The 16844-nt window shown below is 43.6% G+C and overlaps 1 protein-coding gene across 1 annotated transcript in view; it reads left to right on the top strand.

The window, feature by feature from the left end:
- Positions 1–16844, top strand: part of STAB1 (stabilin 1) — a 98474-nt gene that overhangs the window by 24739 nt on the left and 56891 nt on the right. Inside the window, exons 15-24 of the mRNA XM_074958262.1 lie at positions 2110–2172; positions 3298–3411; positions 3874–3927; positions 7021–7101; positions 7418–7576; positions 9201–9263; positions 11978–12079; positions 13750–13836; positions 15525–15636; positions 16382–16562. Coding sequence (XP_074814363.1) covers positions 2110–2172; positions 3298–3411; positions 3874–3927; positions 7021–7101; positions 7418–7576; positions 9201–9263; positions 11978–12079; positions 13750–13836; positions 15525–15636; positions 16382–16562 — 1016 coding nt within the window. The remainder of the gene's footprint in view (positions 1–2109; positions 2173–3297; positions 3412–3873; positions 3928–7020; positions 7102–7417; positions 7577–9200; positions 9264–11977; positions 12080–13749; positions 13837–15524; positions 15637–16381; positions 16563–16844) is intronic.

Here is a 16844-nt window from a genome sequence, read left to right as displayed (position 1 = left end):
TGCACGTATGATTGTGTTCATAGACAAAGAACTGAATTCTTCACTGCCCTGCACCTTGTGTACCCATTTACACCCTTGCCAAGTAGATGTAAAATGCTGCCACTCTGCTTTGGTAGTGTTTGGGTAGCAACCTACACTCAGTTTGCACTGATGTAAATGATTCACATAGGGTGCAGGGCAGTGCAGAATCATGCCCATAGAAAATGTGAGTATCCTATTTTACAAAGTGGCTAGACTAGAAAGCAGTAATATGTACAAATATCTTGCTTTCAGCTCCTCTCACTGTCACATTGGTTGTGTAGAGCCCTGTGGCTTTATACAGGGTCCATTGTCTCCTTCATTGATATTTAAGAATATCCCTGCATTGCCACTTAAGTTACTTCTTTTCATTTTCTTGTGTACTGTAGCAGAGTTTAAAGAGTACAGTAGTAAAAAACAGAGCCTTGTAACCTGATCCAGCTCCCACTGAAATCAGTGAGAGCTGAACTGAGTCTTACATACACAGGTGCTCAGCTGCCTCATGGAATAAGCATGTTATATGTTCCTAGACACATGGATAAATGCGTGGTAGCTCTGTGCTAACAGCTCTCACTGCTGCTTAGCATGCGATTAACCTGATAGTAGGGCTGACCCAGCACGCTTTCCTTGGCACATACACCTACCAGTTCCTCAGATAAAACTGTGGCATCAACCACAGGAGCCCCTGCTGCAGCATGCTTGATGGAACCTGGAGAGACCAAGGATTGGGGGTATCCATTAAAGCTGAGATGGTGCAAGAGCCATGCTTCGAAAGGAGGGGTTTTTTTTTCATCCCCACACCCTCATGAATGGAAACCAGGAGCCTTGAGAGAGCGCAGTGTCAGTTATTGCCCTGTCAGGAGCAGAAGGCACAGGAGGACCATGATAATACTGGTACCTAGTGTCATGGTCCTACTGTGATAAGCACTGCCTTACTGCAGCTGGTAGATCTGGCCAGCCTGCACCCAAGCAGCAGGGTTCAAAAGTGGTGCCATTCTGTATGCTGCAGAGCGTGGAAAGACACTGCTTTGTCTGAGACTGCAGGACACAGAGAGCTTTCTCAGCAGATGATCTTTTTCCATGCACCTTTGGACACTTCCTTCCCATTGTGACACTGTGCCATGAAGAATAATGATGACATGAGTTATTTTCTGTGGTGTTATCTCTAGAAACATGTTTGTATCAGCCCTGGTTGTTGGTTGTGCAGCACTTTCTGCTGACCAGTGTGCTAATTCCAGGAACTTTCACAGGGCAGTAATCCTGTGAAAGGGACACTCTTTCAGTATAGGCTTTGACTTTCTGGAATGCCATCAATTATTATTTAGTAGCTGTATTCCCGTAGAGCATAGGAGCCACAGTCATGCCCCAGGACCCCATTGTGTTAAGTGCTGTACAAACACAAAACCAAATCTGGGTTATCTTTTTCCTTGCACATTGTCCTTTCAGTCTTTGAATTTTTTGGTGTTTTAAAAAAAGCACTATAACTGTTATCAACACAACAAAAATGTCCTCATAGACAGCCCTACCAAAACAAAGGGCACTGGTTTTTCTTCATGTTTTCAGGTGTGTGCATGCATGTAATGTTTTTCCCCTGCTCTGGGTCTATCTGCTCTGTTCTCATATGCAGGTCATATAGAGGGAACTTGTTTTCAAAATATAGGAGAGCAGGATTCTTGTGCACTGCCGTTCGCTGCCTACGTACAAGAACGGAGCTGATTTTGGTTTAGCTGGGAAAAGTATGTGGTTCTATCTTTGCAGCACTGATGACCACATGTTAGCTCCCACTAAGGTCAGTCTCCAAAAGGCAGAGTCATGCACTGAAAGTGGAAGCTACAAATGTGCATGGTGCCTCTGAAGACTGGGTTTGTTGTGTGTAAGAGTGAATCTCAGATCTAAACTACATCAGTCTAGGTTGCTGTTGAGTCAACCAGTTATGGCAGATTTTTTAAAAATACAATGGGAACTACAGTATTCTATGACTTCTCTAGCGCACAACTTGCAAGTTTTGAAACAAAGGGCGTTCTAGTTCCTGCCCTGACCTCACTTGAATCCCATCCATTCTTTCCCCTTTCCTTTTATCTCTACTTGCAGAAAACCATTGGGGAAATCCTTGCTTCAATGGAGATCTTCAGTCGATTTGAAACTATCCTGGAGGTGAGGGTGTTTGTCTGCCCCTCAGGACAGTGCCGTGTGGGGGACTGTGAACGTTTGCTGTGTTACAGCTGTAGCATTCTCTCAGGAAACGGGGTAGCTGTTTGCACTGAAAAACTGCATTTAAAAAAAATAGCTTCAGTAGCTTGACTTTCTGTAGTTGACACTTTTGCAATGTCACCACTTTTATTTTGCTTCCTTTATAAGAAAACTTAGTGTAGGTGAAAAGTGCTGGATTGACATCCTGGGGACAAAAGTCTTCTCTTTATCCATAGAACAGGTACAGCACAGTCAGCTACAGTTCAAGCTTCCCCACCAATGCACTTCACACCTGAACCAAAGGGGGCCACATCTAGGAGAGAGAAGAGAGTAGATTCTCCATGGTTCATTCAGTCCATAGCCTCTCTGCTGTGACTGCTAACGAAAGCCTTGATTGTGTTGTGGATACCTGCCCACTAGGAACTGGATTGAAACCACTGTTGCTTTTCATACAGATACTTAAACACAAATAGCCTTAAGATGATAATCCCCTGAGGCCCCTGTCCCTGAGCCAGGTTTGACCTGGTGGCCCAAGGGAAATGTTCCATATCCTGTTGTTGGTCCCCTGAGCTGTTCAACCCCCCTGTCGTGTTACACTCTGAAATGTTTTGCAGCATTCCTGTTTTCAGGGGACCATTCCATCAGTTACTGTTCATTTGCAAAATGTATTAAACACATCTTGGAATATAACTTTGATTCTATTTTTCTCACTCTAGTTGTATTCAGATAGAGAGGGGTTAGTCTATGTATATGTATTCTTGTTTGTGTAAAACCTGCAATGGGAAAACACTAGTGAAATACCAGTTGCTTACAGGAGCTCTGTTTAAACTGTTATGACTGTTTTCTGCCAATAGCTTTTTTGGCTCATCTGTTTTGCTAGGACAGGTTCCTGTCTGTCTATATTAGGACTTTATGCTGCATCACAGCAGAACTTGACCATTTTCAGTATACGTTTATTAGCAGTAGCAAAGTCACTAGTGGACTACAGGGCCTCTCTGAATTTTCTCCCTTTCTTACAGCCCATCTTTCGCTAACTCATCCTTGTTTTAGACTAAAAAGTTTCATTCCACTGCTGTTTAATATTTGCAGAACTGTGGCCTGCCTTCAATACTGGATGGACCAGGACCCTTCACTGTGTTTGCGCCAAGCAACAATGGAGTGGATAAGTTAAGAGATGGGAGGCTTATTTATCTTTTTACAGAGGTGAGATTTCATCAGTGTTTTGGATGAATTCCTCTTGTGGCATTAGGTTTCATGAGATGGGCTTGTGTCAAAGGGAGTATGATCAGTTAGGAGATCAAAATGGTACTGGCAAACTCAGAATTTAATGTAAAGACACAAATGTGTGTGATGAGCTTATCTCAGCTGGAAGTTGCTCTCTCCATATTTGAGCAAAGTATGTCCCAGTTCCTGTAATACTCCAGAAGGAGGCTCTGTTTTTCATGCTGATGTGACCAGCAATGGCAAACGTATCACAAGTTTGGTTATATTGTTAAATGCAGATTTTTAAAAAATTACCTTTCAAGTAAAGATACTGTAAAAATCCACATACATTTCAAATTCACTGGTTACCAGAATGCTTCATTTCAGTTCCCTCTTCTTTGTGCCAAATGCCAAGAGAGAGCATCTATTTATTGTCGTCATTATCTCCATTTCCCTCCCTAGGGGATAAATAAGCTTCAGGAGCTTGTGAAACATCATATCTACACTGCAGCAGCGGTAAGGCATCTTAGTTTCCAGTGTATTGGAGTCCTTTGGGCCAGCATATAATTAACACTGACTTGTGTTCAGTTCTTCAGTGTCCCTCTAGCTACCTCTTCATTGCTTAGGCTTCCCACAGAGGAAGAGTGAGAGAGATGTGACAGAGGCCCTGAGACAGCAAAGCATTTAAGCATGTGAGTCATCCCACTGACTTCAATGGGTCTACTCACATGCTTGAAGTTAATCGTGTCTAAGTGCTTGGCTGGATCAGGGCCCTAATGATAAAGCCCTTAGTTTCTTGGGTGGGCGGGTGGGGTGTGTGTGTATGTTTTCTTTAACATTTTATCATTAAAATGAAAATATTACTCCACAAAACCTATGAGAGACGAAATGCTTGGTTTTTTCCTTTATTTTCAAAAGGTTAATTAGGAGTTTCCAAAGTTTGCCATTAAGATTTATAAATAAGGCAATGTTAAGAGCAACATGTTTGTCCCTTTTGGACCAAATTCACCCGTGGTTTTAAATGCATTGAAATCAGTGGATTCATACTGTCGTGTAATGCATTCCCTTGTGTAGTCTAATATTTCCAAAAAGATCCAGGCTTTTTTTCCCCTTCTGTTCTAGATGTTTTTACATATAATGTGGGACTTGTGAAAGGTGTCAGATTGCCAGTCCTGGAGCCCTCTGTCCACATAAATGGTAGAGCACAGATAGTGGCGAGTCCACTCCAACGTGTCTCAGTCTCGACCTGGAGGGAGTTCAGCCTCCGTGCCCACTTAGTTTATAGATTAGGCATATTTGCTGAGATTGCCAACAAAGGAACCAGTTAATACCAGTTTTGTTAATGGCTTTTGTGCTATGGACCCTCCCCACTAGAAACTGGACTGAGATCCACCAAACTCATTGCACATAGGCCACTGAATGACTGCCAGTCTCTGGTAACTTTTTGACCGTTCTGAATAATGGATATTGGCAACCAGTGTTTGAACCATCCAGTCATCCAGGCTCAAAATATCTGATTTTATTTAAATATTAAATAAAAAAAAATTAAAGAATAAATATATTCATTCTTCTTTTTAAAAAACCGACCTGTTTTAAAATTAAATTTGAAATTATTGCTACCTATATTAAGGCCTAAATTTACTATAATCTTTTAAAATAATTAAAATAATAAAAAATGCTACATTAATAAGCCCTCCTCAAATTGTAATGGGTTAAAGGGAGCTGTTTTTTAAATTATATTTAGAATCAGTGGGTAGCCATCTTTAATTTTTTACGCTGGCTCAGGATTTATAAGTATGTCACAGTGTCATGTATTGTATTAAGCATCTATATCATTTTCAGTCTTTACAATGGAGCAAATGCTGGTATTTACATTTTTCTAAATGTCAGTTGAGGAAACTGATTGGAACTTGAAAAAGCTTCTTTTCCGCTTCCAATCTATGAGTAAAACAACATGGGAGAAGATTAGATCTACTGGTTCTAAAAACATGCAGGACATGATGTCCAGAAATAATCAGTTCAATTCACTAGCTAACTTAGTTTTAAGACCAAAACATTCTCATAAATTTATTTTTCTGATGTATCCAGCACATTTAGGAGAGTTTGTTTAACTAATAAAAAACAATTTTAAAATGCTGGTTTTATGGATTTTTAAATTAATTCCAATTTCCATCCAAATGCAGCATGAGACAAATCACAAGCAAAAAGTTAACCATCTAGAAGATAGGAAATTCATCACTTTCTGACATAATAAATATATACATTAAGATTCTAAGTAACAGTATAATTGCTTAAATAAATGTGTATTAGTTATAGTGTTACCTTTCAGGTTAGCAAGAAGGAGGACCAGATTTAGTGAAAAGGCTGTATTTAGTTCCAATATAGAGCTTACATGGTGCACAGACCTTGTGCTACTGCTCTGCACAGGGGTGAATTTCACCTGGTGAGAACATACAAATGTGACCCCCTTTTGTGTTTTGCTGCTGTTTTTTTTGTCCAGCACAACTAACACCCATATTTCATCAGCTCAGATAAGGCCTGGTCCAAAGCACAAACAAGTCAATGGGAGAATTTCCATTGACTTCACTGGCTTTTGATTAGTACTTAATTCCTTGATATGAGTTTACTTTTAGTTGTCTGATCTTGCAGACACAAAAAGTGTTGATTTGTATCATAGGTGAGCTGTTAACATGAGGTTCTTAGCTACCTCCCTTTATTCTCTACTTTTTTATAAACCTGTCCACGTTAAGAATAGAACTGTGAAAACTACAACCATTTTCCAACATGATTTGTGCTACAGTAGTCTGGTCTCTCTGTTCAGGGAAGACCATTGTTGTTATGTTTGCAAACATGCTCTAGACCAGTGGTTCTCAACCAGCGGTATGTATACCCCAGGGGGTACTCAGAGGTCTTCCGGGAGTACATCAGCTCATCTAGATATTTGCCTAGTTTTACAACAGGCTACATAAAAATCACTAGCAAAGTCAGTACAAACTAAAATTTCATACAGACAATGACTGGTTTATACTGCTCTATATACTATACACTGAAATGTAAGTACAATATTTATATTCCAGTTGATTTATAATTATAAGGTAAAAATGAGAAAGTCAGCAATTTTTCAGTAAGTGTGCTGTGACACTTTTGTATTTTTATGTTTGATTTTGTAAGCAAGTAATTTTTAAGTGAGGTGAAACTTGGGGTACTCAAGACAAATCAGACTCCTGAAAGGGGTACAGTAGTCCAGAAAGGTTGAGTCTGGCCCAAGCGCAACCCCCCCCCCCCCGCAGCACCCACAAAGGTGCCCCCCTGCGCCCCCCGCCCCAAGGTTTAGTCAGAGGTATTTATAGTTTGTCATGGACAGGTCACAGGCCATGATTTTTTGTTTATTGCCCGTGACCTGTCAATGACTTTTACTAAAAATACCCATGACTAAACTGTAGCCTTAGTCATGTGTGTATTTTGCAGAGGAAAGTTTAAATATTAAAGTCAACTCTTCAAAGCTGGTTTAGGGAGAGAATTTGTAGTGATTCTGAAATACATACAACTCTCTCTCCTCCTCCAGTTTGTTTTTCATAGCATTGTCTTCTTTTTGTATATATATTTCAGGTGACTGTGGAGAAACTGACAACGATGCCACAGATTATAACCATGGCAAACCAGATACTGACTGTCAATATCAGTGAGGATGTAAGCACCACATGCTAGAGATGGGCTGAAACCAAAGTTGAAATATAAACACTCAAAGCTTTGAAAAAGTTTGGTTCTGGAACAGGACTTTATGACTCAGGCAAACTCTGCTAATTCCTCTGCTTAGTAAAGTAGATTTATTTAAATCTACTATGCATTCTCCCCTCCTGTCTTCCACTAGGAAAGATGGATATTGTGTGGCTGATATTGAAGAGACTGCATATTGTAATTTACCAGCATGTCTCCTTACATTGTTTAAGAGTGGGAATGACTTAGGGTATTGATTTTGTTTTGTTTTGGGGGTTTTTTGGAACAGGGGAGAATTCTGTTGGATGATTCTGGCATTCCCTTGATCAAGAGGGATATTGTGGCGTCAAATGGAATCATTCATACCTTGGATGGCATCTTCATTCCCCCTTCGATAATCCCCATTCTGCCACAGAGGTGCAATGAAGAACAGCACAAAATCATAGCAGTAAGTCAAGTTTTTCCATTCTTTCCCCCAGTGGGTGCTACAAACAAACCTCAGATAGATTCTAATTGAGCACAGAAGGTATGTCTGTATTCTCACACTGTGAATTAAATTCACCCCCACTGTGAACCCTGGTGCTAGACTGCCTCCAGAGCTAGCCAGTGTACGTGCTGTGAGTATTTCTTCTGCTAACGCTTCCACACGACTTTGCTGGGAAGTCAGCTGTTTTCTCTTAGGAATTTGTTTTTGACAAAAGACTTAGAGCAGCACTTTTTCCCTCCTACCCATGATATCCATGATTCAGAAAGGAGTTTAGCTCTTCAGAGGGCTGCTATTTGGGAATTGTTTGACATGCAATCCTTCCTGTTTATACCAGAGCTGCCAACCAGTTTGATAATGCCTGATCACCTGGCTCTGAACTTGTCTCCTATTAGTTTGGACTGGGAAGCTGAATCATTTTTATTTCTTTATGTAAACTAAATCTTTTGAAGTGCCCTGTGGCTTTGCAATGCTTTCTGATGGCACTTTTTCAAAGAGGCTGGCTGCTGTCCCATTGAAGTCACAGCAGGAGCACATAGAGATGTAGCAAGTGCTGTATGGAATGCTGATCCTACAATGAAAGGCATGCATCCCCCTCCCACACAGCAAACCTCTCCAGCAGCCTTCATTTTAGTCCCAAATTCCCTACGTTCCACACAAATTTGGTGCCCCGTCACTTCTATTGTTGAAAATTATTTACATCTGAAATGAAGACTCTCTGCACTGAGGCTACAGAAAGAGTCTTTTACACTGAAGGAAGGAAAGGAGTACTTGTGGCACCTTGGAGACTAACAAATTTATTTGAGCCTAAGCTTTCGTGAGCTACAGCTCACTTCATCGGATGCTGTAGCTCACGAAAGCTTATGCTCAAATAAATTTGTTAGTCTCTAAGGTGCCACAAGTACTCCTTTTCTTTTTGTGAATATAGACTAACACGGCTGCTACTCTGAAAACTGAAGGAAGGAGTTTCACAAAAGATTAAATTTCCTGCATGAATAGGTTTTTTGTGCCCCTTATTCTGGGTGTTTTTCACACACACTGTCCCACATTTGGGCCAGAGCTGGTTCCTTCACAGAGCTCCACTGAAGCCAGTGGGGCCCGTTACAGGTTTGAAGTCCACCTGTGTCCATCTCTTTGCTGGATTGAGGCCCCAGTAATAGCCCAGAAGTGACGTAAGAGTCCACAGTACTTCTGGGTGTTGTGTGACCTAAAGCATTAACTGTAAAACACAGCTTCCAACACAGCTACAAACAATATCTATTAGCCAAAGGCTCGAGTGGTTTGTCCTCATCTCAGAGAGATGTACCTGCGTAACTCCCAGCACTTTGAGATGTGAGCAATACCCACAGAAATTATCTGGGAAACTTTTTTTCTTTAAATGAAAAACTCACCTTGTTCCTGAATCTTTACTTCTTAAAACTTCTTTGGTCATATTTCTTCTTATGGCAAAAAAAAAAAAAAAAGGGTGTCAAAAGAAATATTTCTGTGGTGTTCTTCATGCATGAGCATAAAATGGGGTTAAGTTTGAGTGTGTATAAATGTAAATACTTTTATGGGAAGGACTTTTCTTCTCTTGGTTTTATAACAGGGCTCTTGTGTTGATTGTGGGGCCTTGAACACCAGCGTTTGCCCTCCTCACAGCATAGAAATGGTAAATACCTTGTTGTTTGTTTGTATTATAATAGCACCCATTGTGCTAGACACTGTACAGATACATAGTAAGAGTGCTGATAACTCAAAGAGCTTACAATCTAAATAGACAAGACAGACAACGGGTGGGAGTGGAAACTGAGGCACAGTGAGGGGAAGTGACTTGCTCAATGTCACACAGCAGGTCAGTGACAAAGCCAGGAGTGTAACCCAGGCCTCCTTGGTCCTAGTCCAGGGCTTAATCCACTGGTCTATGCTGCCTCTGGTTCTGAAGTGTGCAGAACCTGATCACTGGAGTGACATGAAGCATTGTGTGTGTTAAGTGAAACTAGACTTTTAACACCCTGACTCCACCAGAGAGAACGCCTTTCCCTACCAGTCGGATCTTGAAGCCCAGCCTTTGTCCTCCTGCCCTTTTCAACGTGCTAATCAACTGCCACTCAAAGGAATTGCCAACCTTGATTCTACCAAAACCATGTTGCTGTTCCTCTAGTGTAGTGGTTTTCAAAGTTTGGGTTGCGACCCAGTACTGGGTCACGGAATGCAAGGCACTGGTTTGCCTTGCTCAGCACCCAGGATCCCTGATAGCCGGCCAGAAAAAGCTAGTAGTCCCTACCTGTTCTGATACCGCGCTGCGCCCCTGAAGCAGCCAGCAGCAGGTCCAGCTCATAGGCAGGGGGGCCACGGGGCTCTGCGCACTGCCCCCGCCCCAAGCACTGGCAACACACTCCCATTGGCCGGGCGATGACTGCGGGCCTCCACCTAGGAGCCGGACTTGCTGGCTGCTTCCGGGGCGCAGTGCGGCTCCTGCCTCTGCACCCCGCCTGCGCTGCTGACCAGGAGCCACCGGAGGTAAGCCCATGCCCCAATCCCCTGCCCCAGCCCTGAGCCCCCTCCTGCCTCCCAAACCCCTCATCCCCAGTCCTAGCCCAGAGCCCTGACCTCCTCCCACACCCCAAACACCTGTCCTAGCCCAGAGCCCCCTCCCACACCCTGAACCCCTCATTCCCGGCCCTACCCTGCAGCCCTCACCTCTTCACCCCAACCCTCTGCCCCAGCCCTGAGCCTCCTCCCACATCCCAAACCCCTCATCCCCAGCTCCGTTGGATCATGGGCATCAACAATTTTCTTCAATTGGGTCACCAGAAAAAAAGTTTTTGAAAACCACTGCTCTAGTGGGAATATGCACATGTTGTATCTTGGTCACTGGAAAGATGCAGCAAACCTGTTGTGCCTTGTCTAGTCACTTGTCTAGCCCGATTCTTGGTGGGTGCGACATAGCTCACTTTTGGTTCAGGCAGCCTGACTGGTACATGTTGAGTCTGCCAGGCTGAGGTGAGTCCGCACATGGCTCTGACAGGCAGAGTGGCTAGAGGTTGTCTGAAGCAGGTTGGAAGTGGTTGCTGATTGGGTGTCGCTGATGGGTGTTCCTGCCAGGTGAGGTCAGCTCTTCTTTTGTTGTTCAAGGTGGAGTTCGGTCCCATCAGATATGCTGTTGATTCCAGTGTGCTGAGGCACAAATTCATTCTGATTTCTACCTAGTCCCAGCTATGTGAATTGTTTTGCTCCTAGCAGAGAGACAAATCCTGCAGTCCTTACTCAGTCCAACTCCCACTAGAGTTAATTTTGCATGAGTTAAGGGTGTAAAACCAATCTCAGACTGGGCATGCTAAGAAAACAAGAAAAAAATATAGGGTGAGATATTCTAAAGACCCTATTTCTTTTAAAAAATGACTTGGGGACTTAATTATTTGCACAACTCTTGTCCTGATTTTTTAGGGCGCCAGCCATACTGAAAAGTTGAAAAACATTTGTTTTGAGTCGAACAAAACATTTTTTTTCAACCTGAAACAAAACGTTTCCGTTTCGGTTTTGAACTGTTAGAACTTTTTAAAAAATAAAATTGAAGAAAATGTTACCCACAGTCTCCAGCAGCTATCGTCTTACTCCTGCTGTGAGACAGCAGCGTCCCCTGCTTCCCAGCTGTGGACAAAGACCATCAGAAACGGTCATGCTGCTGTGGGCAGGTTTTGCTCCCAAGATTTAAAGTGCCTGGCTAAGATTTTCAAAACTAGTGAGTGATTTTCGGTGGCTCCATATTTAGGTGCCCACATTCTGAGACCTCAAAGGGGTCTGATTTTCAGAAAAGCCCCTTTTAGGTATCTCAACTTGGACATCTAAAAATGAGGCCACCCAAACTCACTAGTCACTTCTGAAAACCTTGGCCCTGAGTTTGCACTCTAACAGTAACTGGTGAAGTTAGAGGCATTGTGGGGCCAAGTTCATCCCCAGAACAACTCCTCTGAAGTCACTAGAGTTACCCCAGCAATTATTTCCACCTCTCAACTCTTTCTCTTTATGGGACTGGTAGCAAGTTAACTTGCTCCCATCATGTGCCTTGTTGGCTTGTTAACCAAACAATAGAGAGACTTGTTTGTGACCCAGTTTTTAAGTAACTGCAGTGTTCTGCCCTAGCACAAGCTGTGTGATCAGAACAGATGGCCATCACTAGGGTCTGATTTATGGACTCTTGTGAGGCAGAGGAAGCAGTTGTATGCCTTCCAGTACAATAGGCTCTCCATAATGATATTTAGTTCACCTTGACACTCTCATGAACTTCCTCAGCTCAATAATATACAGTTACCCTTTGCAGCAAGGGGGAGGGGAAAAGCATGAACATAGCTGTTGTGCTGATGACTTGTTTTATTTCTGAAGGCTCAGGGGAACTATCCAAGTGAATGTGTCTATGTCCATGATCCATTAGGCTTCAACGTCCTGAAAAAGGGCTGTGCCAGGTACTGCAATCAAACCATTCTGGTAAGTGTGACGTATCGTATGCAAGGTCACATTTCAATTCGAGAGAGCTTAACTTGGCTTCTCCTGGCTTAGCTAGAGGAGAGTGTTTTGCCTTGAACCGGTTGGTTCCCAACTGGGGTACAAGTGGCCGGGGGGGGGCGGGGAAGTGCTCCCACACTAAGGAGCACTTACCCTGCCGTCAGGAGGTGTGATTGCAGCATGTGTAGACATACCCAAGCTAGCTTTGAGCTAATCTAACGTGAGTAACAATAGCTGTGAAGCACTGGTGGTGGCACAGCTAGCTCCACCCACCCAGACCCCTGGGTACATACTCAGGTCGGTGGCTACCTCCCATGCTACCGTGGCGTCACTGCTTTTGTCGCTGGCTCGTGCATGACAAAGCTAGCTCAGATATGTCTAAACCTGCTTCTGTCACATCTCCCAACTGCAGGATAGACATACCCTAAAGGTGTGGATATACTTCATGCCAGGGGTGTGATTCCCAGCTCAAGGAGGCACAACCACACTAGCACTGATCCAGTTAACATGCTAAAAATTGTGTACAGCTGCAGCCACACAAGCAGTGGGAAGGGCTAGCTGCCCCCAATGCACACACAGCTGAAGCCATAGATACGTACTCAGGGCAGCTAGCTTCTACTGCTCACGCTGCTGTGGCTATGCTATTTTTAGCATGCTAACTCAATCAGATCTAGTGCGAGTATGTCTCCTTGAGCTGAGAATCACACCTCCCCCTCAAAGTGTCTATATCCTGTGTCCTGCCACTGGACTGGGGGTAGACTGCAGTAACTGGGGAAGTTCCCTCCTAGGGGTAAATATTCAGCAAAACACTTGAGGATTGATCTGTATGACTCCGCCGTTAAGTGCTGATGGAAGCTGCGTGGCTAAATCTACACGAGCCACCTTGAATGTGACAGGCTGAGGTGGAGGAAACATCGTAACAGAGAGCATGATGTTTATGACAGCTCCTCTTCTATCACAGAGCCCCACACGTCTCTCAAAGGAAACAGAGTGCAGTTAGAGAGTGCACGTTAAGCTTGCAGAGTGATCGTATCCTGTTGCTGAAACTCTATCAGGTGTTTTGGGAAACAGCCTCGTCTTGGCTAGAGATGTCAAGCTGCTTACAAGTGATCAGTCATCAGGGAGCCAAGAGTACACACTGACCTGTGCGCGCCTTGTGAAATGTTTGCCTTCTATTTGTTGTGCTTCTGTTAGCAAAGCATATCAGCTCTCTGGAGCGACCCAGCAGGAGCACTCACCTTCCTAAACGATGCAGCTTTTGGCAGGGATGGACAAAGGGCAGACATGGCCCAGAACAATCAAAAACACAGGGCCCCAAAATCCAGCACATGAGCAAGAGGGGGGGGAAGTAGGTTTTGCTGGGGGGGGGGAACCCTGGTTGGGTGCGGTAAGAGGGTATTGCTGGGGGGAAGATTGAGGTGTGGGGGATATTGGAGGCATAGTTCAGAATCCAGGTCAAATAGTCCTTTTGATTAATCCACCGCCACTGGACGAACTGAATTTAACACTTGCAAATGGAGAACGGCAGACTTGTAGTCTGAGCACTGAGAGGAACAAGAGAAAGAGATCTGAGTTCAGACCAAATACGTGTTGTATGGTGTTTAATACACTAAGCTTCTCCACACGGTGTACCAATGTTATGTCTTTTTCAGAAACCTGGGTGCTGCAAAGGATTCTTTGGTCCTGACTGCACTCCATGCCCTGGTGGATTCTCCAATCCATGCTACGGCAGAGGGAATGTAAGTGCACCAGAACCCACTATGTTGGACCCATGGTTGGATAATACTAGCCTTTTCAAACTCCTAGTGGGAAGCTGGGGAGTTTGGTCATGTGCATCTAATTGGCAGTGTTTACTAGGAATTCACATTCTTTGCACCAAACGTGGAAATTATCAGTGTCTTGTGTTCAACTTTGCAAAGGCCAAAGAAACAGAACACACAAAGCTTGGGTATAGACAAAGGATGGGAAGGACATAATCTCAATTCTATTACTCTTGCTCTCTATCTTAAAGAGTGGATACATCTTGTCTTTGCTTCTTTCTTTCTCTGCCTCTTTTTCTGTTGACAAGAGGCATCATTTACAGTCTAGAGAAAGTAAGGACAGTGTCTGTGCTGTACATAGCCATTGATTTCTCTATACTACACCTTTAAATGTGAGAGGTCTGCCTGTCTGGCCAGGGAGCAGGCTTGTGAGAAAATTAAAGACAGACAGTCTTACAGATGGGGAGCAAGGCATTTCTTTCTGTCTCCTGGAGCTAGAAAACAAAATCATAGCTACGCGCACCACAATGTCTGGTACTGAGATTAATGCCTCTTCTAGGATTTATACCAATGTAACTCAGAGCAAAATGTGTCCAATAGCTACCGCTCGTACCCTATTACTCACATTACATGCATATAGGACTGTATACAAGTTGTCAATGCCCTGCGCAGAAGTGCAGTACTGCATGTTGTATTTGCAAGGCAAGTTATGGCTGCTGTTAGAACTAAACTTAACATTTCCAGGCTGTTGTGCTTTCAGATCTCACTATAATGTTTCATTCATGGAGTGTCTTTTTTCACAGTAATAGTGTAAATCTGTATGCATAACAGATATCGCAGTGTGACATACAATAGGCAGGGTTAACTTTTCTCTCTTGTGGAAGAAGACTCGATCAAGGCTGTGGATTAATATATGTTCAGGGCTGATCCTTCTAAACAAAATAACCCTCAGAGCCAAACCCCATGGGAAGAACAATGTGTGCTCATCTGCTGCAATTCCAAATGGTATTTGTCAGTGTGTTTTCTGTCTCTGTAACTCTATCTGGGGCTCAAATACAAAATATTACAAGGCATTTGGCGCTAGCTCTGTAGGAACTGACTGCTATGCAGGATTTTCGATTACCACAAGAAACTTTTTTTGTTTTTGTTCTGAATGTACGGGAAATAATTCACGTCATCACTACACACTCATCTTATTCCCACTGGACACAGGTCACCCGGTTTACATAAAGTAAAAGCACTTGAAACTTCATCCAAAACTTGAGCTGAATCTTTTCTGATACTTGAAAAAGTTTGGTCTGTTTTTCTCTTCCACTTTGCATGTGCTTCCTGCCTGCAGCTGGGACCAAAAGCAGAAGCTCCAAAAAATCACGTGTGTGTGTTCACATGAGATTTCCAGCCCAGTTTTGCAGACCCCAGAGGTCTGAATAAACATCTGAACTTTCAGCTGCTGTCTCAATTTAACTACCATTTTAACATCCAGCTTCTTTGCTTCTGGTCACCAGGAGCATGTTAGCCTGTGTGGTTTTTTCTTGCTCCTAAAATCGTTCACAATCCTCCACGCTTTTCAGGAGCCTGCGAGGTTTCCCTTTAGACATTAATGTCTCTGTCACACATATTTTCCCTCCACCTTGCTCACTTCAGTTTTCTTTTTGCTTTCCTTCTAGTGTAGTGATGGGCTTCAAGGGAATGGCAACTGTCTCTGCTTTGAGGGTTTCAAAGGAATAGCCTGCCACATCTGCTCAAACCCAAACAAGCATGGGGAGAACTGTGATGAAGGTCTGTAATTCCTCAAGAAAGCAACCCTGATGGGTAACAGGCAGTAAACTGAGCAAAGTGGGCGTGGGAATGTAGGCATGGAACCTTTCCTAAGAGGGAGCTCTATGGACTAGTTTCACAAGGTAGGCCCTTCATTTGGGTCATTTCATGCTGGAGTAGGCAAAGCACGGATCAATGTCTGGCAGATGGAGTTGGGCTCAACTGAAAAATTGAGATCCAGATTTTGGAACCCCCCCAGCAGTGTTTGAAAGTGTTTGGATCCATCTCTGTCAGGAGGGAATGACCCAATACATCTTTCCCATCTCTAAGTGCTCTGAGGGCCTGGAGTCCAGTGCCTGAAGACAAAATGCTGTCATCCTTGCTTACCAGCCCCAGATAGGGTCTAACCCTGATGGATTTGAATGAGATGGCTTTGAACATCCATTTCCATTAGCGTAAAGCCCCCCCCCCCCCGTTTTACTCATAATAACATCTTGTCAGATCCTTGGTTGGTGTAAATTAGCATGACTGCATTGAAAACAATGGAGCTGCATTGACTTATGCCAGCTGAGGATCTGCTCCATTAGGCATATTTTCAGGAAAAGCAGAAATGTCTCCCAGGTGACTTCTAAGAATTGAGAACTAATCTGACAGTCATTTGGTTTGAGAAGAGATTGCAAGAGAAATTGGAAAATCTAAAAAGTGCTCTCTCTGCAGGAGTTTGCCAACTCACCAGGCAACTGATTCTTCTCCGTGCGTTTGACAGATTGTGGTTGCATCCATGGAATTTGTGATAACAGGCCAGGCAGCAGGGGAACGTGCCAGTCCCGTTCATGTAAGGATGGCTATACAGGGGAATTCTGTGACAGAAGTTCTCAGAACTGTGGCCCGACTGCATCTCAGTATTGTCACCAGAACGCAGTCTGCAGCTTCAACAACACAGCAAGGTTATTATTTACATTGCCGGGGGGGGGGGGGGGGGGGAAGGTACACTGGGGCAAGGGCTGTGTCGCTGTGCATGTTTGTACAGCAGCTTGCACAGTGGGGCTCCAGTAATATAAATAGGATGTAGCCAGCTCTGTGTATTGGTGAGTATGTGGTTGCATATGCCATGTAGATGTCTATGCCACAGGAAATCACAGCATCAAAGAATGTCCTCACCATGTTAAAGATGTGCAGTCCTCTCGTTGCTGAATTTTAATGGAGCAGTGCTAGCAGACACCCTCTGC

Source organism: Natator depressus, chromosome 7, assembly GCF_965152275.1.
Source record: "Natator depressus isolate rNatDep1 chromosome 7, rNatDep2.hap1, whole genome shotgun sequence".
Taxonomy (NCBI): domain Eukaryota; kingdom Metazoa; phylum Chordata; order Testudines; family Cheloniidae; genus Natator; species Natator depressus.
Note: the sequence above shows the minus strand (reverse complement) of the source record. Positions and strands in the feature narration are given on the sequence as shown.